We start from the raw sequence: 23,671 nt of genomic DNA on the forward strand, positions 1-23,671 counted from the left end.
CATTTATGCCCTGAGAAACCTGCAGAGCTCAGCCAAAACCCCAAAAAGCTGCAGCCCTGGCAGGAGCAAAAGGGGAAATTGGGATTCACAGCCCGGCGCCACCAACCCCTGCAGAGAAGAAAACCAACACCAGGCTCGGTCATAACCCCATTAACCCCCTCCTAACTAACCCTAAACCAGCTCCAGCCTCACCCCAGCGCCCAGAGGAGCCCCCGGTGCCCCCTGAACACCGCGGGGATTTATCCCAGTGGGATTTATCCCAGCGGGGATTTATCCCAGTGGGATTTATCCCAGCGGGGATTTATCCCAGTGGGGTTTACCCCAGCGGGGTTTACCCCAGTGGGGTTTATCCCAGTGGGGTTTATCCCAGTGGGATTTATCCCAGTGGGGATTTGTCCCAGCGGGGATTTATCCCAACGGGATTGGTCCTAGCCGGGATTTATCCCAGTGGGGATTTCTCCCAGCGGGATTTATCCCAGCGGGATTTATCCCAGCGGGGATTTCTCCCAGCGGGGATTTCTCCCAGCGGGATTTCTCCCAGCGGGGATTTCTCCCTGTGCGGTTTATCCCAGCGGGGATTTATCCCAGCGGGGATTTATCCCAGCGGGATTTATCCCGCCCCAAACCCGCTACCTGCAGCCACACTCGTCCACCACCATGTCCTGGTAGTGCCGCAGCACCACGTTGTCGCTGTTGTCGTAGTAGAGGATGGAGATGGGCGAGAGGCGCACGGGCACGCAGCAGGGCTGCGGGGTGCCCCGCGGGTCCAGCGAGTGCACCATGGTCTGCAGCACCGCGTGGTTGGTGCTGTTGAGCTCGGCCGCCAGCGGGAAGGGACATTCCCCGCCGCAGTAGTTGGCCAGGTAGCCCTGCGGGGCGATGATCCAGTTCTCCCAGCCCACGTCGCTGAAGCTGATGTAAAGCCGGCGGGGTTTGCACAGCGGGCTGGGGGTCAGCGAGGGGCTGGGCGCGCTCCTCCTGCTGCGGCCAGCGCGGCACTGCCGGCCCAGCGACACCGCCAGCAGCGAGCTGGCCACGAAGGAGTCGCTGCTGGCGCAGAGGCTCCGCAGGCTCCCGGCGCCGCCGCTCGCTGAGATCTCCAGCAGCAAAGACAAATTCCTGCCCGGCGTCTTCAGCGCAGCGCTCAGGTCGAACAGCAGCGATTTGTGCAGCTGGACAAATGACCGCTCCAGCAGCGGCCTCCGGCCCGGCCGGGGCTGGGGGAGCCCCCGGGGGGACACCGGGTACAGCCGGAGCTCCAGAACCTGCCCCGGGCTCGGGGTGGGGTACGAGTTGTGCTGGAACTGGAGCTCCAGCTGGGCCATGGTCAAGCGCTCGCCCTCCTCCAGCACGGAGAGGTTGAAGAAGAGGAGTTTCCGCAGACAGAGCCCCTGGGGCTGCCCCTCGGGGAGGAAACGGCCTGACAAAGAAGGAGAAAGAGGAGTGGGGGTGGTTGAACCCTCGGGGGGCGCAGGATCAGCTCCAGTGATGGGCTGGGGAAACCCTCCGTCTGAGCAGGATCAGCGCCTGAATTTGGAACCCTCGGGCTGGGCAGAATCAGCTGCAGAATTTGGAACCCTCGGGCTGGGCAGGATCAGCTCCAGAATTGGGTTGGGCAGAATCAGCTCCAGAATTTGGAATCCTCGGGACGGGGAAAAGAGGGAGATCGGCAGCGAATTTGGACAATTGCCTGGTTCAGCCAGCCCGAGAAAAAATGGAACCACGAGAGGCTCTGTGGTGCCTTGAGACCTCGGGGACACTAATCCAACAGTCCTCAGGGAACTGAGAACGGCTCGGAGCTGCCAGATGTGCCCTGGGGGTCAGCCAGATGTGTCGTAGGGGCAGCCAGATGTGCCCTAGGGGTCAGCCAGATGTGCCATGGAGGTCAGCCAGATGTGCCGTAGGGGCAGCCAGAGGTGTTGGGACAATGAGGGGGGGGACGACCCAGCCCGAGGGCCGAGCATCCCATCCCTGCCCGAGCTGCTGCCGATCCCATTCCTGCCCCACATTCCCACTCACCTCCGCCACCGGGGACCCCAAAATCTGGGATCGGGACCGGGATCAAACCTCGGGGGGAATTTAGGGCGCTCCAGGACAGAGCCCGGCGCAGCTGCTCCCTCAGCCCAGCCAGAGGGTTCCAAACCCACAAACCATCACCGACAGAGTCCGCAGGGATTCGGCACAGCCGGGATTTCTCCTGGAGCGGCCCCGGGGCAGGCAGGAGCGGAGCCGGGGCTCGGCGCCGGGAGAGCCCCGAACGCGGCGTGGCTGTACCTTGGTCGGCGAAGACGCGCACGATGTCCCCGGGGACACTGAGCTCCTCCACCCTGCAGGGATCCCGGTCCGTGCGGGGCCGGGGCAGCGCTTCCCTGCGCTGGAACATCCTCCAGAGCGCGGGGGGCACGGGCGCGGGGCTGGCGGGGCTGGGCTTGGCGCTGAGCCCCAGCGATCGCAGCAGGGAACTCTCCTGCCGGCTCAGCTCGGCGAACAGGACGGGGCTGAGCAGAGCCCAGGCGAGGCTGCGGAGGAGCCACATCCCCGCTCGGCCGGCGCAGACAAAGAGCAGAGCCCGGGCTGCGCCCCGCGGGAGCCGGCGCTGCGATCGGAGCCTTTGATGGGCTCGCTGCTCAATTCGCACCGCGGGATTCCCGCGATTGGGCGGAGGGTGGGATCGCTCCAGGCTCCCCCCGCACCCCTTTAACCCTTTCGGGGCTTTCCGCGTCTCCAGCGAAGTCCGTGGGCTCAGGGATGGGGATTGGAAATCCAGCGCTGCTCCCAAAATCCCTGCCCGGAGCCGGGACAGACCCGGAGCCGGCTCTACCTCCCCCAAAAAATCTTCTTTTTTTAGCTCAATCGCGGCGTCCAAGGCTTTTCTCTTAAAGCCATCGACCTCCAGCTCATCAAACCATCGAAATCCTGCTTCTCACAGCCCCAAAAAAACACCGTTCCCAAAAAACAACAATCGCTGCCCCAGCCAGGCACCCCCAGGTCCCCAAAGTCCCTTCCCGGCCATCACAGCAGAGCTGTCACCACCCATCGATGTCGCCTCCCTAAACCCCACCCAGCACAATGGAAAATTCAGTTTTACCCCTCAAAGTCAGCCCAGCTCTGCTCCGGCCCTTCCTGGGGTCGCAGTTTATCCTGCCCTGCAAACCCCACGGAATTCCCAAGGAATTCCAGCACTAGGATGCTCCTCTGACACCCTGAAAGCCACAGAGTGTGACAAGGTGCTGTCACAGCTTGGGGACATTTCCACCAGCCCCACTCAGGGCCTTTCCTTGGCTCAGGCACAACGAGTCTGGAGGGGAATCACCGGGGCAGGGAAAAATCCCAAAAATTCCCACCCTCACACCTGGAATAAAAGCCCTGGAGAGCGAGGGGACAATGAGGGGACAGTGAGGGGACAACGAGGGGACAATGAGGGGACAGCGGGGACTGAGGAACCCAGACCAGCAGGAATTCTCTGTTTACCCTGGAAATCCAACCCAGGGCAGCAGGAATTCCCTGTTTTTCCTAGAAATCCATCTGAGGAGCAGGAATTCTCTGTTTACCCTGGAAATCCAACCCAGGGCGGCAGGAACTCCCTGTTTTTCCTTCATCAAGGGGACATTCCTGGGGACAGTCCTGGGGACAGGGACCTGCAGGACCCTTTCTAAGCCATCCCAAGATTTCCATGGTTTTTTTTTTTTTTATCAAATCCAGCCTTCTCCAGAGGGCTGGGCTGGAGCTCCTGGGGTGGATTTCCAGGCAGGGCTGCCCCTGGGAGCTGCAGGTGACAGTGACACGCCCAAGGGTGGCAGCTGGAGCACATCTGGCCTCGGGCTCCCCTCCCCTGCCCAGTTTGGGGCTGGACCCTGCAGGAGCAGCTGGGGAAGGGGCAGAGGGATGAACCAGGGGAGGGAATCACAGCTGAGAACGTGGAGCAACATCAGAGGACACAAAGGCAGCCCCAAATCCTACCTGGGCCAGCAGAGCCACCAGGCTGCTGGCCAAACTGGGCCAAACTGGGCCAAACTGGGCCAAAGTGGGGCAGGGGACAGCCCAGCCCCGAGGTCCTGGCAGGGCTGGAGGGGCAGGGGTGCAGTTCCTTCTCCTGGGACCTCTGCAGGGTCCTGGGCAGTGCCAGGTCCTGGCAGCTCTCACAACCTCTTGTCCTTCACGAGGCCGTTCTTGAGGTGCAGCCTGGGGGAGAGCAGAGCCCGGGTCAGGCCGGGCCACAAGGAAATTCCCCCCTGGAGAGGCCACTCCTGTCCCCAGGGCTGGGAGGGTGACAGGAAAGCTCCAGGGAGAGCTCAGAGACAATTCCAGAGCCTGAGGGGGCTCCAGGAGAGTGGGGAGGGATTTGGGATGAGGGATAGAGGGACAGGACACGGGGAATGGATTTAAACTGGGATAAGGGGATTGGGAACTGGGAATTGTTCCCTGGGAGGATTCAAGGTCAGGCTGGAAAAAAGAAACTCCAGGGAAACCTTGGAGCCACTTCCAGAGCCTGAGGGACTCCAGGAGAGCTGGGGAGGGATTTGGGATGAGGGATGGAGGGACAGGACACAGGGAATGGCTCCAAACTGGAAAGGGGAATCTGGGAAGGGATTCCTGGCTGGGCTGGAATTCCCAGAGCAGCTATGGCTGCCCCTGGACCCCTGAAAAAGCCCCAAAAACTGGAGAAAGCAAATTCCAGGAAAACCTTGGAGCTGTTTCCAGAGCTTAACGGGACTCCAGGAGATGATTTGGGATAAGGACTGGGATTCCAGGATATAGGGAATGGATTTAAACTGTGAAAGGAGAATCTGGGTGGGATTTTGGGAAGGGGCTGGAATTCCCAGAGCAGCTGTGGCTGCCCCTGCCCCCCCGGCAGTGCCCGATGGGGTAACGGGAGGGGTCCCAGGGGTGGAGCTGGGCGTGTTTTAGGGTTTCCCACTCACCCTTCCTTCAGAGCCGGGGGCACCCCCGGCTCCTTCCCGGGTTTCCTGCTCGGCTCCACGTCGTATTCCCGCACATCGTTCACCTCCTGCATCTGCCCCAGCAGCACCTTGGCCACGAACAGCACGATGTACTGGGGGGGACAGGGACCCTCAGAGCCCGCCCGGCCCGCGGGGACATTTCCCGCTGTCCCCACCCCATTTGGGACCGGGCAGCCCCTCCCCGGGTGGGGATTGTGATTCGGGGCAGAATTCCTGGATCTTTCCCTGATTTCATCCCCGGGGCGATGGGATCAGCCCCTCCCCGGGTGGGGATTGTGATTTGGGGCACAATTCCTGGATCTTTCCCTGGTTTCACCCCCGGGGGGATGGGATCAGCCCCTCCCCGGGTGGGGATTGTGATTCGGGGCAGAATTCCTGGATCTTTCCCTTATTTCATCCCCGGGGCGATGGGATCAGCCCCTCCCCGGGTGGGGTTTGTGATTTGGGGCACAATTCCTGTATCTGATCCTGATTTCATCCTCGGGGTGATGGGGGGGATGGGATCAGCCCCTACCCGGGTGGGGATTGTGATTTGGGGCAGAATTCCTGGATCTTTCCCTGGTTTCACCCCCGGGGGGATGGGGGGGATGGGATCAGCCCCTCCCCGCCCTATGGGGTCGCTGCTCCCCATCCCCCCCCTGCAGGGATGTTCGCAGCACGTTCACACCTCCCGAAAATCCCACCCGCGCTCATCCCGGGGGCCCCAGGGGTGTCAGACACTCGGATTCCAAAGGGAGACCCTCCCCCCAGGCTTCCCTCCTCCCCAAAACCCACAAACCCCACAAAAACACACAAACCCCACAAAACCACACAAACCCCACAAACCCCCACAAAACCCACAAACCCCACAAAACCACACAAACATCCACAAACCCCCACAAAACCCAGAAAACCCCACAAACCACACAAACCCCACAAACCACACAAACCCCCACAAAACCCATAAAACCCCACAAACCCACACAAACATCCACAAACCCCCACAAAACCCATAAAACCCCACAAACCACACAAACCCCACAAACCACACAAACCCCCACAAAACCCATAAACCCCCACAAACCCCCACAAAACCCACAAAAACACACAAAACCCCACAAAACCCACAAACCCCACAAAACCCACAAAACCCACAAACCCCACAAAACCACACAAACCCCACAAAACCCACAAACCTCACAAACCCCCACAAAACCCATAAACCCCCCCAAACCCCCCAAATCCTCCTCCATCCCTGCAATCCCAGCACGGAGGTGACCCCAAGGGTAGGGGATATTTCCTGCGGTCCCCAAAGCCAGCTCCCTGTGGGGTCCCAGGGTCCCTGTGGGGTCTCAGGATCCCTGTGGGGTCTCTGTGGGTCCCTGTGGGGTCTCTGTGGGTCTCTGTGGGGTCCCAGTGTCCCCATGGGGTCTCTGTGGGTCCCAGTGTCCCCGTGTCCCCGCGGGTCCCTGTGTGGTTTTGGGACCCCCGTGTGTCCCCATGTGTCCGTGTGTGGTTTTGGGATCCCCCTGTGTCCCCCTGTGTCCCCCTGTGTCCCCATGTGTCCCCGCGGGTCCCTGTGGGGTTCCTGTGTGGTTTTGGGGTCCCCGCGGGTCCCCGTGTCCCCGTGGGTCCCTGTGCGGTTTTGGGGTGCCCGTGTCCCCGTGTGTCCCCATGTCCCCGCGGGTCCCTGTGTGGTTTTGGGGTCCCCGTGTGTCCCTTTGGGGTCCCCGTGCGGTTTTGGGGTGCCCGTGTGTCCCCGTGTGTCCCTTTGTGGTCCCCGTGTGTCCCTTTGGGGTCCCCGTGTGTCCTTTTGGGGTCCCTGTGCGGTTTTGGGGTGCCCGTGTCCCTGTGTGTCCCTTTGGGGTCCCCGTGCAGTTTTGTGGTCCCCGTGTGTCCTTTTGGGGTCCCCGTGTGGTTTTGGGGTGCCCGTGTGTCCCTTTGGGGTCCCCGTGCGGTTTTGTGGTCCCCGTGTCCCTTTGGGGTCCCCGTGCGGTTTTGTGGTCCCCGTGTGTCCCTTTGGGGTCCCCGTGCAGTTTTGGGGTCCCCGTGTGTCCCTTTGGGGTCCCCGTGCAGTTTTGGGGTCCCCGTGTCCCCGCGGGTCCCTGTGCGGTTTTGGGGTGTCCCCGGAGCCGCACCAGGAACCAGTAGATGTTCATGAGGGTGAGCAGCAGCAGCAGCGCGTTGAAGAAGAAGTAGAAGGGGATGTTGGGCTCGGCCTGGAGGCTGCAGTGGCAGGTGGCGTAAAGGACCTTGAGCGGAAACCAGTAGAGACGGAACCAGAACCTGCCGAGGGGAAATTAACCGGTAATTAACCGGTAATTAACCGGTAATTAACGGCGTCATTAACGGGGTAATGGGGTAATTAACGGGGTAAGGGATAATGGGTAACGGGGTAATTAACGGGGTAATGGGGAATGGGTAACGGGGTAATTAACGGGGTCATTAACGGGGTAATGGGGTAATTAACGGGGTAATGGGGAATGGGTAACGGGGTAATTAACGGGGTCATTAACGGGGTAATGGGGTAATTAACGGGGTAAGGGATAATGGGTAATGGGGTAATTAATGGGGTAAAGGGGTAATTAACGGGGAAATTACGGGGTAATTAACGGGGTAATGGGTAACGGGGTAATTAACGGGGTCATTAACGGGGTAATGGGGTAATAATGGGGTAATGGGGTAATAATGGGGTAATGGGGTAATGGGGTAATAATGGGGTAATGGGGTAATGGGGTAATGGGGTAATAATGGGGTAATGGGGTAATGGGGTGGGATAATGGGGTAATGGGATAATAATGGGATAATGGGGTAATGGGGTAATAATGGGGTAATGGGGTAATAATGGGGTAATGGGTAATGGGGTAATTAACAGGATAAGGGATAATGGGTAATGGGGTAATGGGTAATGGGGTAATTAACGGGGTAATGGGTAATGAGATAATGGGATAATGGGTAATGGGGTAATGGATAATGGGTAATGGGGTAATGGGTAATTAACAGGGTAATGGGGTAATGGGTAATGGGTAATGGGTAATGGGATGGGGACAGGGATGGGTGAGTGTGGGGTCACTGTGGGGTCATTGTGGGGTCACTGCCCCCACAGCAGGGGACAGAGCCAGCACAGCCCCCCTGCCCTGGAAAAGGGGGAGAGACACACAAACACCAGGGAAAGGCAGGATTGGGATTGGGATTGGGATAAGGATCAGATTGGAATCAGAATTGGGATGGGGATTGGGATTGGGATTGGGATCAGGATCGAGATCAGGATTAGAATTGGGATGAAGGACAGACTGACCAGCTGAGGCTGAAGGCCAGGCAGGTTGGGATTGGGATCGGGTTTGGGGTCAGGATCAGGTTTAGGATGAGGATGAGGCAGGGGCTGACCAGCTGAGGCTGAAGGCCAGGCAGGTTGGGATCGGGATCGGGTTTGGGGTCAGGATCAGGTTTAGGATTAGGATTAGGATCAGATTTAGGATCAGGATCAGGTTTATGATCGGGTTTGGTGTCAGGATCAGGATCAGGATCAGGTTTATGATCGGGTTTGGGGTCAGGGTCAGGTTTAGGATGAGGCAGGGGCTGACCAGCTGAGGCTGAAGGCCAGGCAGCCGATGTTGGAGGCCACGTCGTTGAGCCGATGGTAGACGCCGCCGCGGTGCTTGAAATAAACGTTGAGCTTGGTGAACTCCAGCTGGACATCATTGACATCGTGCAGGAACAGCACCAGGATGCCCACGTTGTGGTACCTGGGGAAAAACGGGGGAAAATGGGGAAAAATGGGGGGAAAATGGGGAAAAAAATGGGGGGAAAATGGGTAAAAGCAGGGGGAAAATGGGGGAAAAATGGGGGGGAAAATGGGGGAAAAATGGGGGGGAAAATGGGGGAAAAATGGGGGGAAAATGGGGGGGGAAAGGGCGGGGGGAAAGGGGTGAAGGGGAGAAAAGCAGGAGGAGAAAAGGGGGAAGAAAAGGGGGAAAAATAAGAAGAGAAGGGGGAGAAAAAATGGTGGGGAAGAAAGGCGGGAAAAAATGGCGGGAAAAAAGGGCGGGAAAAAAAACAGCGGGAAAAAAGTGTGAGGGGGATCCCCCTCAGGACCCCATGGATTTTGGGGCTCACAATGGGATCCCCGCAGCACCCCATGGATTTGAGGCTCCCCACAGCACCCCGTGGATTTTGGGGTTCATCCCAGCACCCCGTGGATTTGGGGCTCCCCGCATCACTCCATGGATTTTTGGGGCTCACAATGGGATCACCACAGTACCCCATGGATTTGGGGGCTCTATCCCTGCAGCACCCCATGGATTTTGGGTGTCCCCGCAGCACCCCGCGGATTCCGGGTTCACAATGGGCTCCCCGCAGCACCCCATGTTTTCGGGGGCTCCCCACATCACCCCGTGTTTTTGGGGGCTCTATCCTCACATCACCCCGTGGATTTTGGGGGCTCTATCCCCACACCACCCCGTGTTTTTGGGGTCTCCCCACATCACCCCATGAATTTGGAGCTCCCCACATCACCCCGCGTTTTTGGGGGCTCTATCCCCCCATCACACCCTGGATTTGGGGGCTCTATGCCTGCAGCACCCCATGGATTTTGGGTCTCCCTGCATCACCCCGTGTTTTTGGGGGCTCTATCCCCACATCACCCCATGGATTTGGAGCTCCCCACATCACCCCGTGTTTTTGGAGGCTCTATCCCCACATCACCCCGTGTTTTTGGGGGCTCCCCATATCACCCTGCGGATTTCGGGGCTCCCCACAGCACCCCGCGGATTCCGGGTTCACAATGGGCTCCTCGCAGCACCCCGTGTTTTTGGAGGCTCTATCCCCACATCACCCCGTGTTTTTGGGGGCTCTATCCTCACATCACCCCGTGGATTTTGGGGGCTCTATCCTCACATCACCCCGTGGATTTTGGGGGCTCTATCCCCACACCACCCCGTGTTTTTGGGGTCTCCCCGCATCACCCCGTGTTTTTGGGGTCTCCCCGCATCACCCCGTGTTTTCGGGGCTCCCCCCATCACACCCTGGATTTGGGGGCTCTATGCCTGTAGCACCCCATGGATTTTGGGTCTCCCCGCATCACCCCGTGTTTTTGGGGTCTCCCCACATCACCCCGTGTTTTGGGGTCTCCCCGCATCACCCCGTGTTTTTGGGGGCTCTATCCCCACATCACCCCGTGTTTTTGGGGGCTCTATCCCCACATCACTCCGTGTTTTCGGGGTCTCCCCGCATCACCCCGTGTTTTTGGGGCTCACCTGAAGGCGTAGGAGGCGGCGATGAGCGCCAGCGCCACCAGGTGATGCAGCAGCATCACGGGCGAGTCGCGGCGCCAGGTGTCCATGCGGGCGGTGGCGTAGAGCGCGTGCCCGTAGAAGCTGCCCTGCAGCAGGTAGGCGACAGCGATGTCCCCCGGCACCTCCATGCCGCGCCGCCAGCCTGCACAGCGCCAGCACCCCGTTAATTGATTCCTGCTAATTGCTGTTAATCACAGCGGGTTCGGGATGGGAGTGTGATATACCTGTGTTCTGAGGTGTGATATATGTGTATGGAATGTGTATATGGAATTACAATTGTGTTGTGTATATGTAAACATGTGTGTATAATTAGGAACACGAGGTGGGTTTTGTTAATTGGCTCCTGCTAATTGCTGTTAATCACAGTGGGTTCGGGATGGGAGTGTGATATACCTGTGTTTGGAGGTGTAATTTATGTATATGGAATGTGTATATGGAATTACAATTGCGTTGTGTATATGTAAACATGTGTGTATAATTAGGAACATGGGGTGGGTGTTGTTAATTGGCTCCCGATAATTGCTGTTAATCACAGCGGGTTTGGGATGGGAGTGTGATATACCTGTGTTCTGAGGTGTGATATATGTGTATGGAATGTGTGTATGGAATGTGTGTATGGAATTGTGTATATGGAATGTGTGTATGGAATGTGTATATGGAATTAAAATTGCATTGTGTATATGTAAACATGTGTGTATAATTAGGAACACGGGGTAGGTGGGTATTGTTAATTGGCTCCTGCTAATTGCCGTTAATCACAGTGGCTTTGGGATGTGTGTTTTGAGATGTAAATGTTGTATATATGGAATAAAAGTTGTGTTGTGTATATGTACCAATGTAATACTATTAATATTTAAAATTATGCATATGTGTATATTATAATTATATATATATATATTTATATATTATTCACAGTGGCTTTGGGATGTGTGTTTTGAGATGTAAATGTTGTATATATGGAATAAAAGTTGTGTTGTGTATATGTCAATATGCAATATAATTAATATTTTAAATTATTAATTTTATATTATATATATAATTATTTTATATATATATAAAATAATTATATATATGTATATTATATTATATATATAATTATTTTATATGTATATTATATTTTTGTATGTGACTATGTAACAATATTAATATATAAAATTGTATGCATACATAATGATGTAATATGTGCATATTAAATTATGTATATGTCATAATGTAATATTATTAATACATAAAATTTATATCTTGTGCCATTCCTCCAACCAGAACACGATCAAAAAGGGAATTAGAAAAAAAAGGGAATTTTAAAAAAGGGAATTATATTAAAAAAAGGGAATTAAAAATAAAATAAGGGAATTATAAAAGAAGGGAATTATAAAAAAATGGGAATGATAAAAATAGGGAATTGTTAAAAAAAAGGAATTATGCAAAAAGGAATGATAAAAAAAGGGAATTATAAAAAAGGGAATTAAAAAAAGGGAATTATAAAAAAAGTGAATTGTAAAAGAAGGGAATTATATTAAAAGGGAACTATTAAAAAAAAGGAATTTTAAAAAGGGAATTACAAAAAAAAGGGAATTGTAAAAAAGGGAATTATTAAAAAAAGGGAATTATGTAAAAAGGAATTATAAAAAAAAAGGGAATTGTAAGAAATGGGAATTACAAAAAAAGGGAATTATATAAAAAAAGGAATTATAAAAAAGGAAATTATAAAAAAAGGGAATTATGAAAAAGGAGTTATAAAAAAAGAAATTATAAAAAAAGAAATTATAAAAAAAAGAAATTATAAAAAAGGGAATTATGAAAAAAGGGAATTATGAAAAAAGGAATTATAAAAAAAGAAATTATTAAAAAATGGGAATTATAAAAAAAGGGAATTATTTTAAAAAAGGGAATTATAAAAAAAGGGAATTATTTTAAAAATGGAATGATTAAAGAAAGGAATTATAAAGAAAAGTAATTATAAAAAAAAGAAAATATTAAAAAAAAAAGAAATTATTAAAAAAAAGGGAATTATAAAAAAAAGGGAATTATTTTAAAAAAAGGAATTATAAAAAAAGGGAATTATGTAAAAAGGAATTATAAAAAAAGGGAATTACAAATAAAGGGAATTATATAAAAAAAGGAATTATAAAAAAAAAATTATAAAAAAAGGGAATTATGAAAAAGGAGTTATAAAAAAAGGGAATTATAAAAAAAGAAATTATAAAAAAAGAAATTATAAAAAAGGGAATTATGAAAAAAGGGAATTATGAAAAAAGTAATTATAAAAAAAGAAATTATTAAAAAATGGGAATTATAAAAAAAGGGAATTATTTTAAAAAAGGGAATTATAAAAAAAGGGAATTATTTTAAAAATGGAATGATTAAAAAAAGGAATTATAAAGAAAAGTAATTATATAAAAAAAGAAAATATTAAAAAAAAAAGAAATTATTAAAAAAAGGGAATTATAAAAAAAAGGGAAATATTTTTATAAAGGGAATTATAAATAAGGGAATTATAAAAAAAAAAAGCAATTATAAAAAAAAGGATTTATTTTAAAAATGGAATGATAAAAAAAAGGAATTATAAAAAAAAGTAATTATAAAAAAAAGGAATTATTTTCAGAAAGGGAATGATAAAAAAAAGGAATTATAATGAAAAGTAATTATAAAAAAAAGGAATTATTTTCAGAAAGAGAATGATAAAAAAAAAGGAATTATAAAAAAAAGTAATTATAAAAAAAGGAATTATTTTCAGAAAGAGAATGATAAAAAAAAGGGAATTATAAAGAAAAGTAATTATAAAAAAAGGGAATTATTTTCAGAAAGGGAATGATAAAAAAAAGGAATTATAAAGAAAAGTAATTATAAAAAAAAGGAATTATTTTCAGAAAGGGAATGATAAAAAAAAAAAAGGAATTATAAAGAAAAGTAATTATAAAAAAAAGGAATTATTTTGAAAAGGGGAATTCTAGAAAAGGGAATTGGGGGCTCACCCCGGAACACGGAGGGCGGGTCGTGGAAGAAGGAATAGTCGGTGCAGAAGAGCAGGAACGCTCCGTACGACCAGGAGAGGGAGTAAAACAGCAACTTCCAGGCGCTCTCGGGCATCTTGGCAGCATCCTTGGGCTGCAGGAGGCACCACTCCCCCAAGGGCTGCGGAAAAAAAGGGAATTTCAGCAGGAAAAAGGGAAACAACAGCCCGAAATCCATCAGGGATAACCAGAGTGCAGGGCTTGGATTAAAGAATGGGGTGGTTGAAATGCATTAAACTACTCAGATAAAACAGAAATTTAAATTAAAGTTTTAAGATAAGTCAATTTTCCAAATTTCTTTAGCAAGTAAAATTTCAGATACCAAAGGAAAACTGAGTTTGGAGGCACCACTCACCCAAGGGCTGCGGAAAAAAAGGGAATTTCAGCAGGAAAAAGGGAAACAACAGCCCGAAATCCATCAGGGATAACCAGAGTGCAGGGCTTGGATTAAAGAATGGGGTGGTTGAAATGCATTAAAACACTCAGATAAAACAGAAATTTAAATTAAAGTTTGAGTTTTAAGATAAATCAATTTTTCAAATTCTTTTAGCGAGTAAAAGGTTCAGATACCAAAGGAAAACTGAGTTTGGAGGCACCACTCCCCCAAGAGCTGCGGAAAAAAGGGAATTTCAGCAGGAAAAAGGGAAACAACAGCCCAAAATCCTTCAGGGATAACCAGAGTGCAGGGCTTGGATTAAAGAATGGGGTGGTTGAAGTGCATTAAACCACTCACATATAAAACAGAAATTTAAATTAACATAAATCAGTCAATTTTTGCAAATTCTTTTAGCGAGTAAAAGGTTCAGATACCAAAGGAAAACTGAGTTCTGGTGAAAGTTAAAAAATATTATTCATGTTTTCAGTAAAAGCTCCAGGCCCACGGTTGTAGCCAGTGCTTAGACATAATAAACCTTCAGCAAAAATGCTGCTGACATTTTAAAATAGAATAAAATAAGTTGTATGTGTAGTTTATAGATAAAATTAAAATTCTAATGAGATAAGGAGTGGTGGTCTGAGTTTGTGGGAAAGACTCTATATAAGAATTTGTATGGAAAAGAGTTGGTGCTTTTTTGCTTTTCTGATTTTCTGCTTTTTGCCATCAGTTTTCTGCTTTTTCTGCTTTTTGCCATCAGTTTTCTGCTTTTTCTGCCATTGCCTTTTGCTTTTGCACCCGAGAAAAAGATAAAATCTGCTGCAGCAGCATCAGCCCCACCAGGATCTCCAAGAACAGCTTCTGCTCCTATTTGGGACTAAACTCAAACTCAGCCTGGACTTTTCTTTTTGTGACTTTTGAGATTGATGTGATCTGCAATAAATAACCTTTGAGAGCTATCAGCTGCTTGGCTCTTTTCAAAAGATAACCCGAATTTTAGAAGATAACCCGAATTTTAAAAGACAACCCGAATTTTAGAAGACAACCCGAATTTTAAAAGATAACCCGAATTTTAAAAGATAACCCGAGTTTTAAAAGATAACCCGAATTTTAGAAGACAATCCGAATTTTAAAGGATAACCCGAATTTTAGAAGACGACCCGAATTTTAAAAGATAACCCGAATTTTAGAAGATAGCCCGAATTTTAAAAGATATCCCGAATTTTAGAAGACGACCCGAATTTTAAAAGACAACCCGAATTTTAAAGGATAACCCGAATTTTAGAAGACGACCCGAATTTTAAAAGATAACCCGAATTTTAGAAGATAACCCGAATTTTAGAAGATAACCCGACAAATCTGGTGCCCAGAGCAGCGGAGTCCCCACCCAGGGGAGCAGCAGACTCAGATCCTCGTTTTTCCAGCAGGAATGAGGCTGGAAAGGGGAAATCAGGAGGATGGAGAAGCTCCCAGCATCTCCAGATTCCATTTCCAGATGGAATCAAAGCCCAGAGAATCCTCCCCCACCCCGGGAGCATCTCCTGGCTCGGGCAGGGTGGAGCCAAGAGCTCATAAAATAAAAATAAAGGGCAGGAAAAGCTCGGAGGAGAAGCTGAAATGAAATTATCGGGGGCGGGGGGAGGCGGAGGCGCCGCCAGCTCCCGGGAAAAGGCACCGGGTGGGAAGGGGAAGGTTTGGAGAGCCCTGGGCACAGTTTGGGGGGGCAGGGGAAGGTTTGGCAGAGCCCTGGGCACAGTTTGGGTGGAAAGGGGAAGGTTTGGAGAGCCCTGGGCACGGTTTGGGTGGAAAGGGGAAGGTTTGGAGAGCCCTGGGCACAGTTTGGGTGGGCAGGGGAAGGTTTGGAGAGCCCTGGGCACAGTTTGGGTGGAAAGGGGAAGGTTTGGAGAGCCCTGGGCACGGTTTGGGGGGGCAGGGGAAGGTTTGGAGAGCCCTGGGCACAGTTTAGGTGGAAAGGGGAAGGTTTGGAGAGCCCTGGGCACAGTTTGGGGGGGGCAGGGGAAGGTTTGGAGAGCCCTGGGCACAGTTTGGGGGGGCAGGGGAAGGTTTGGCAGAGCCCTGGGCACAGTTTGGGTGGAAAGGGGAAGGTTTGGAGAGCCCTGGGCACAGTTTGGGGGGGCAGGGGAAGGTTTGGAGAGCCCTGGGCACAGTTTGGGGGGGCAGGGGAAGGTTTGGCAGAGCCCTGGGCACAGTTTGGGTGGGAAGGGGAAGGTTTGGAGAGCCCTGGGCACAGTTTGGGGGAGCAGGGGAAGGTTTGGAGAGCCCTGGGCACAGTTTGGGGGAGCAGGGGAAGGTTTGGCAGAGCCCTGGGCACAGTTTGGGGGGGCAGGGGAAGGTTTGACAGAGCCCTGGGCACAGTTTGGGTGGAAAGGGGAAGGTTTGGCAGAGCCCTGGGCACAGTTTGGGGGGGCAGGGGAAGGTTTGGAGAGCCCTGGGCACAGTTTGGGTGGAAAGGGGAAGGTTTGGAGAGCCCTGGGCACGGTTTAGGTGGAAAGGGGAAGGTTTGGCAGAGCCCTGGGCACAGTTTGGGGGGGCAGGGGAAGGTTTGGAGAGCCCTGGGCACAGTTTGGGGGGACAGGGGAAGGTTTGGAGAGCCCTGGGCACAGTTTGGGGGGGGCAGGGGAAGGTTTGGAGAGCCCTGGCACAGTTTGGGTGGGCAGGGGAAGGTTTGGAGAGCCCTGGGCACAGTTTGGGTGGGCAGGGGAAGGTTTGGAGAGCCCTGGGCACAGTTTGGGTGGGCAGGGGAAGGTTTGGCAGAGCCCTGGGCACAGTTTGGGTGGGCAGGGGAAGGTTTGGTCACCCTGGCACCGCCACCAGTGCACCCCTGCTCACATCCCCTGAGCCTTTTCCAGCCCAAATCCCGACGGGATTTCACCCCCCGGGGATGTTTGCAGCCCAAAAATCTCCAAATCTGCCCCAAATCAGCTGTTCAGTTTGGGTTAATCACAAAAAATTCCTTGTCCTGGCTGATAAGGGGGAGAGGAAACCCCCAGCCCTGCCAGGGACAAGCTGGGAGTCACAAGAAATGTGGAGCAGCCTCGTTGCCTCGTTTTTGGGGGAATAAATTTATCCAAAATGAGGCACAGCCCTATTTTTTGGGGGAATAAACAGATCCAGCAAGGCACAGTCTCGTTTTTCTGGGAATAAATGGAACCAAAATGAGGCACAGCCTTATTTTTTGGGGAATAAAAGGACAGCCTCAGGTTTGTTTGGGAATAAACTGATCCAGCACAGCACAGTCTTGTTTTTTTGGGGCATAAATGATCCAGTAAGGCACAACCTGGGGTTTTTTTGGGAATAAACAGAGCAGGTGCTGGCAGCCCTGTGTGCTCCCAGGGCTCGGGGCAGGGATGTTTTCCTGCCCCTCGGTGGCATCTGAGCAATTCCAAACCCCATTCCTGCCCCTCCAGAGCCCCTGGGGGCAGGGAAGGGTTTGGGGGGAACCAAACCCACCCCAAATCCCCCCCTCAGAACCTCCCTGGGAGCTGCAGATGAGCAGGAGGTGAAAACAAAACGCCCGGGCAGTAACTGGACCCTGCCCCGGGTCAGCACTTTCTGCTCCTAAATTAAGACCCCAGCTGTCCCCAACTGTCCCTGCCCCGGATTTTGGCCCCTCTCCCCTTTTCCAGGAGCTCCAATCCCAAAAGCTCCGGGTTTTCTGGACACGTCCCACGGCTGGAATTGCTGCCAAGGCCTTTTCCAAAGGGAGGAAAAAGAGGAGGAAGCTCGGAGGGGGAATGAATAATGCAGGGACAGAGAGTCCTGGGCACAGAAAGCATCGATTGTTGGAGCGTGCACGGGGACAAACCACGGGGTTTGGGGTCCCCAAAGCCCTGAGAGATCCACGGGGGTTTGGGGTGGGGGGACCACAGGGATCTGTGGGGTCTGTGGGGCAGGGACAGCTTCCCCTATCCCTGGGTGGATTTGGGATCCTCAAATCCCTGTGAGCCCCAAAGAGATTTGGGGTGAAGGGACCACAGGGAACTGTGGGGTCTGTGGGGTAGGGAGACCTTTGGGGTGCTGAGCCTGAAATCCCTGCTTACCCCACAAGGGTTTGGGGTTGAAGGACCACAGGGATCATCCAGTTCCAGCCCTTCCCATAACCCTGGGTGGATTTGGGATCCTCAGCTCCCTGTGAGCCCCAAAGAGATTTGGGCTGGGGGGACCACAGGGGCCTGTGGGGTCTGTGGGATCTGTGGGATCTGTGGGGTCTGTGGGGTCTGTGAGGTCTGTGGGGTCTGTGGGGTCTGTGAGGTCTGTGGGGTCTGTGGGATCTGTGGGGTCTGTGGGGTCTGTGGGATCTGTGGGGTCTGTGGGGTCTGTGGGGTCTGTGGGGTCTGTGAGGTCTGTGGGGTCTGTGGGGTCTGTGGGGTCTGTGGGGTCTGTGGGGTCTGTGGGGTCTGTGGGGTCTGTGGGGTCTGTGGGGTCTGTGGGGTGTGTGGGGTCTGTGGGGTCTGTGAGGTCTGTGGGATCTGTGGGGTCTGTGGGGTGTGTGGGGCAGGGAAGAGGAGGAGGAGGAGGAGGAGGGGAGGAAGGAAGGAAGGAGCACTTTAAGCAAAGCCCGTGACGTCACTCGCCAGGAACCCTGGGCTCTCAGCCCGATCCCGATCCAGATCCCGATCCCGATCCAGATCCCGATCCCGATCCCGATCCCGATCCCGACGCGGCTCTGTCGCCCGTAGCAACAACAGCATCTCTGCTCCGTCACCATGGCAACGGCACCGGGTGATGGCAGGACATCCCCGCCCCCTCCCCACCGCAGGGGCAGGGGGGGCTCCTGGGGCAGCTCGGGGGATCCCCAAAGCCACAGGCAGGGATCCCCAAATCCACACCTAGGGATCCCCAAATCCACAGGCTGGGATCCCCAAATCTGCAGCCAGGGATCCCCAAAGCCACAGCCAGGGATCCCAAAATCCATAGCCAGGGATCCCAAAATCCATAGCCAGGGATCCCAAAATCCACAGGTAGGGATCCCTAAATCCACAGGCAGGGATCCCAAGGATCCCAAAAACTGCATCCAGGAATCCCTAAATCCACCCCCAGCAGCAGGACCCGGGAACAGCTGGGGAAGGAGAAGGAGAAGGAGAAGGAGAAGGGGAAGGAGAAGGAGAAGGAGAAGGAGAAGGAGAAGGAGAAGGAGAAGGAGAAGGAGAAGGAGAAGGAGAAGGAGAAGGAGAAGGAGAAGGAGAAGGAGAAGGAGAAGGAGAAGGAGAAGGAGAAGGAGAAGGAGAAGGAGAAGGAGAAGGAGAAGGAGAAGGAGAAGGAGAAGGAGAAGGAGAAGGGGGTTTCTCAGTCTCCTTTGTTCCGGAGCGATTCCCGCGGGCACGGCGCGTCCCCAGGGACACAAAGGAGCTGGCACGGAGCGGCCCGGGAGCTGCCAGGGCCGGGCCGAGCCGGGACAGAGCCCGAGCCCCCCCTGGGCCGGGGGCGCCCCGAGGGGCTCGGTCCCCTCTGTCCCCTCTGTCCCCAGAGCTCTGGGGGCGCCCCGAGGGGCTCGGTCCCCTCTGTCCCCAGAGCTCTGGGGGCGCCCCGAGGGGCTCTGTCCCCTCGGTCCCCTCTGTCCCCTCTTTCCCCAGAGCTCTGGGGGCGCCCCGAGGGGCTCGGTCCCCTCTGTCCCCTCTGTCACCTCCCGGACCTGCTACACCAAGGACGACGCTCCCCCAAAATCCCAGACTGTCTTGGCACGACCTTAAACCCCAAATCCACACCTCCCACCCCCAGGGTGCCGCAAACCCGCCGCGGACACTCCCGGGGATGGGGCAGCCTCGGAATTTTTTGGGAATTCCATTCCAGAGAACGATTCTTCCCCGATGTCCCACCTTAAAAAAGAAAAAAACCAGTATAAAATCCCAGATCTCGGGAGCCTGGGGGACCCCGGGACCCCCAGCTCTCCGTGCCTCAGTTTCCCCACACCGTGCCAAGCTCTGCACAACATTTTTTTGGGGGTGGAAAATTGCGATTTTCCCACTAAAACATTGAGCGGGTGTTATTTTTTTTTTCCCCCTCGATTCCCTGGCGGGGAGAGGAGCAGCAGGAGAGGCTCCGAGGACGCTGACACAGCAGAGCAGCCCCCGAGCAGCTCCCGGGGGAATAAAAGACTCTTTGTTGTGGCTTTTCTCCCCCCCTGCAGCTCCCAGGGTTTGTGTTCAGGGGAGGAAAAAGCAGAGCCTGCCCCCAGCTCGGCGTCCTCAGCTCCCAGACTGTGCTGGGGGAATTTTTAGGGGATGTTCCTCCCTCCAAAATATTGGGGGATTGGAAAATGAACCTATGCAGGGTGGGGGAAAGCTCCTAAATCGCTGCAAGGACATGAGGAATTCTGAATTTCCAGCTGCCACCTCCTCCCTGGGGCTGCTCTGGATCTCCCTCCTCCAGCCCTGCTTCCCTGAGAACATTCCCCAACATTTTTATTTTCCCCTGCAGAGGACACTGGGATGTCCCACAAATCCAACAAACACCTGGCTGGGCCAAAAATGCAGAATTCTGAGCAAATTTGGGGGCAGAGGCGACACCTGAGCACCTCCAAAATCAAATTTTCCACCCAGAGGATTTTCCTCATTTCCAGCCCAGCAGCTCAGGGGGGGTTGAGGGGTCACAGCAGCTCCAGATGTGCCCCAATCCAGGTGTGCTGCTGGATTTACCTGCCTGAGGGCAAGGAGAGAGCTCCAGGTTGTTTTTTTTTTCCACTCCTTTTCCAGGCTCAGGTGCCCTCCAGGGGTTTTGATTAACACAGATGTGCTCAGGTTGCTGCTTTTTAATCCAAGTGCTCTGGGCTGGCTCCATCCCACAGGGACAGGCCAAGGGCAGGGGGAAAATCCAAAGATTCCAGGGATGGCAGAAGCTCCCTGGAACCTGGGGGTCATTTCTGGAGCTGGTTTGCAACCCCAGGAAATTCCTACACCCCAAAAAATCAGCAGGACAATGAGCAGGGACTCAGGAAAAGATGGATAAACCCCACAGGGATGTTCATGCCCCAGCACAGCTGACTCTGAGGATTTTCCTGACCTTTTAATCCACATTTCCAACCCTAATGGGATCTCTCTCACCCCTTTGCTGTGTTTTCAGTGAGGATTCTGTGAAAAAGCAGCAAAAAGGCCAAAATCTGCTGTGAGAACAAGGGGAAAACCAAAACTGCTGGAAAACCCAAATCAAACCCTCCCCATCAGCTCTGCTGCATCTCCAGCCCTGCTTGGGGACCTGTGGGGCAGGAATTTGGGGGGGGGAAGAGCTGGGGGAGAGGCTGAGGGTCCACAGAGAGCACAGGAAGAGATTTCAGCACCTTCAGGGGATTTTCTGGCCAGGGCTGAGCTGTGGTCAGAGCATTTCCTCAGCTGCTGGGGGAGGCTCCTGAGCCTTTCCAGCCTCTCAGTTCTCACAGGAACAGCCTCCAAATGAGGAAGGATGCCCCAAAAAAGCAAAATCCTGAGCAGGGGAGAAGTTCCCAGGGTTCAACAACTCTTTTTTTTTTTTTTTTTCTCTTGCCCTGTGAGGTGCAAAAATCCCCCTGGGAGCCAAACCAGGTTTTACAGAAATTCCCATCCTTCCCCACAGCAATTCCAGCAAGGAGAAACTCCCAATTTTTTTTTTTAAAAATGCAGCCCTGGAGGTGGAACTGTCCCTCCCTGTGCTGCTGGGGGAAAACTGATGCCACCAGAATCCTGCTCAGCATCTCATCCCCCCTGGCCCTTCTGCAGTTACAGGAGTGACCCAATTCCCCAGGGAATTCACCTGGGAGCTGCCAGGAGCCTCCCAGAGCCCTCCAGGCACAGCCTCGATCCAGGGCCACCAAAATTATTGAGTTTGGTTTGTTCCAGCCTGGACCCAGAGCTGGATGGGGCAGGGGATGAGGGGGAAATTCAGTTTGGTACAAATTTCCCACAAAATCCTGACCCACAGTCCCTTCAAAGCATCATGGATAGGCCAGGAATGAGGGGGAAATTCAGTATTTCCAGCAGATTCCTCATCCATAACTCATTTGACCCATCACAGCCAGATAGGGAATGAGGGGAAAATTAAATCTGGTTCAAATTTCCCACAAAATCTTCACCCATGGCCCTTTCAAACATCATGAGCAGACCAGGAATGAAGGAAAAATTCAGTCTGGAACAAATTTCCAGCAGATTCCTGATCCACAACGCCTCTGACCCATCACAGCCAAACAGGGAATGAGGGGAAAATCCAATCTGGTACAAATTTCCCCTCTCAATCCTCAGCCACAACCTTCAACCCCTCACAACCAGACAGGGGATGAGGGAGATTCAGTCTGGCACAAATTCCCCCAAAAATTTTCACCCACAGCCCCTTCCAAGCATCATGGACAGGGAGGGAATGAGGGGAAATCCAGTCTGGTACAAATTCCCAGCAGATTCCTCATCCAGAACTCCTTTGACCCCTCACAGACAGACAGGGAATGAAGGGAAAATTCAATTTGGTACAAATTCCTCACAAAATCCTGACCCACAGCCCTTGGGGGACATCCCCAGATCATGGGGGTTTGGGGACATTCCACCAGCTCAGGGGGGTTTTTGGGGACACCCCCTGAGCTCAGGAGGGTTTGGGGACATCCCCGAGCTCAGGGGGGTTTTGGGGACACCCCCGAGCTCAGGGGGGGTTTTGGGGACACCCCCGAGCTCAGGGGGGTTTTTGGGGACATTCCCCGGGCTCAGGGGGGTTTTTGGGGACATCCCCGAGCTCAGGGGGGTTTTTGGGGACATTCCCCGAGCTCAGGGGGGTTTTTGGGGACATCCCCAGCTCAGGGGGGTTTTTGGGGACATCCCGAGCCCCGCGGAGCTGCAGCACCGAGCCCCGCGCCATCGCTCCGGGGATTTCCTCCAAAATTCCGCAGGAATGCGTCCCCTCCTTTTCCCTCCTCCTCTCGGCAAGGGAATGACCGGGAAAAAATAATTTTTGGTCTTCTGGGGATGCGGGGATGGGAATGGGAGCGGGGGAAGGAGCTGGAGGGGCTCTGCCGGGGCACAGGGATGCTGAAATCCCTCGGGATGCAGCCCCAGGAAAGGCACGGAAGCAGAGAAAAATCAAGGAATAACCTGGAAGAAAAACCCTGAGCCTTGAGGGGGAAGGGATGGAAATGTGGGGGAGGGAAAAGGAGCAGGGGGGGCTCTGCCGGTGCTCAGGGAAATCGAAATCCTGAAGGATGCAGCGACAGAAAGGCGCAAAAATCTTGGAATAACCGGAAGAAAAAAACCCTGAGCCTTGTGGGGATGAGGGGACGGAAATGTGGGGGGAAAAAAGGGGAAAAGGAGCAGCGAGGGCTCTGCAGGTGCTCCCGGGAAATCAAAATCCTGCAGCAGGAAACCCCCTGGAAAAGGCGCAAAAAAAATGGGAATAACCGGGAAGAAAAAACCTTGAGCCTTGTGGGGGCAGGGATGGAAATGTGGGGGGGGGAAATGGAGCGGGGGGGGGGGGATGCTGAAATCCCTAAAGGATGCAGCCCCCGGTAAAATCCACGGAAGAATCTGAAAATAACCGGGAAGAGAAAGCGCTGAACCTTGGGGGGACGCGGGGATGGGTGGGGGAAAGGGAGAGGGGGGATGCTCCATCCTCAGGGATGCAGCGCCAGAGGAAGGCGCGGAACAACCCGGGAATAACCTGGAAGAAAAATCCCTCAACCTTGAGGGGATGCGGGGATGGAAACGTGGGGGAGGGAAATGGAGCGTGGGGGGGCTCTGCCGGTGCTGCGGGATGCTGAAATCCTGCAGGATACAGCACCGGGAAAGGCGCAAAAACCTGGGAATAACCGGGAAGAAAAAAAAAAATCCTGAGCCTTGTGGGGGGAAAGGATGGAAATGCGGAGTGGGAAATGGGGCGGGGGGGGGGCTCTGCTGGTGCTCAGGGATGGTCGAATCCCTAAAGGCACAAAAAATCTGGGAATAATCGGGAAGAAACCACCTCAACCTTGTGGGGATGCGGGGATGGAAACGTGGGGGAAAAATGGAGCGGGGGGGGCTCTGCTGGTGCTCAGGGATGCTCGAATTGTACAGGATGCAGCTCCCGGTAAAAGGCACGGAAGAATCT

At 52.8% G+C, this 23,671-nt stretch overlaps 2 protein-coding genes across 2 annotated transcripts; both read right to left on the reverse strand.

Annotated features, from left to right (window-relative positions):
- Nucleotides 1–591: 591 nt before the first annotated feature.
- GDF1 (growth differentiation factor 1) lies at nt 592–2,779 on the reverse strand. Its single transcript, XM_079328437.1, has 2 exons — nt 2,275–2,779; nt 592–1,420 (listed from the first exon to the last, which is right to left on the reverse strand). The coding sequence occupies exons 1-2, from the start codon at nt 2,534–2,536 to the stop codon at nt 630–632; spliced, it is 1,053 nt and encodes a 350-aa protein (XP_079184563.1). The 5' UTR covers nt 2,537–2,779; the 3' UTR covers nt 592–629.
- A 1,360-nt stretch (nt 2,780–4,139) lies between these two features.
- On the reverse strand, nt 4,140–13,364 carry CERS1 (ceramide synthase 1; the record flags this gene model as incomplete). The annotated part of the gene is made up of 6 exons (XM_079328399.1): nt 13,210–13,364; nt 10,196–10,376; nt 8,525–8,686; nt 7,079–7,226; nt 4,923–5,053; nt 4,140–4,182 (listed from the first exon to the last, which is right to left on the reverse strand). Exons 1-6 carry the CDS (start codon nt 13,322–13,324, stop codon nt 4,140–4,142), a joined length of 780 nt encoding a protein of 259 aa, XP_079184525.1. The 5' UTR covers nt 13,325–13,364.
- Between the last annotated feature and the right edge of the window lie 10,307 nt (nt 13,365–23,671).

Source organism: Erithacus rubecula (genome assembly GCF_903797595.1).
Source record: "Erithacus rubecula genome assembly, chromosome: 28".
NCBI lineage: Eukaryota > Metazoa > Chordata > Aves > Passeriformes > Muscicapidae > Erithacus > Erithacus rubecula.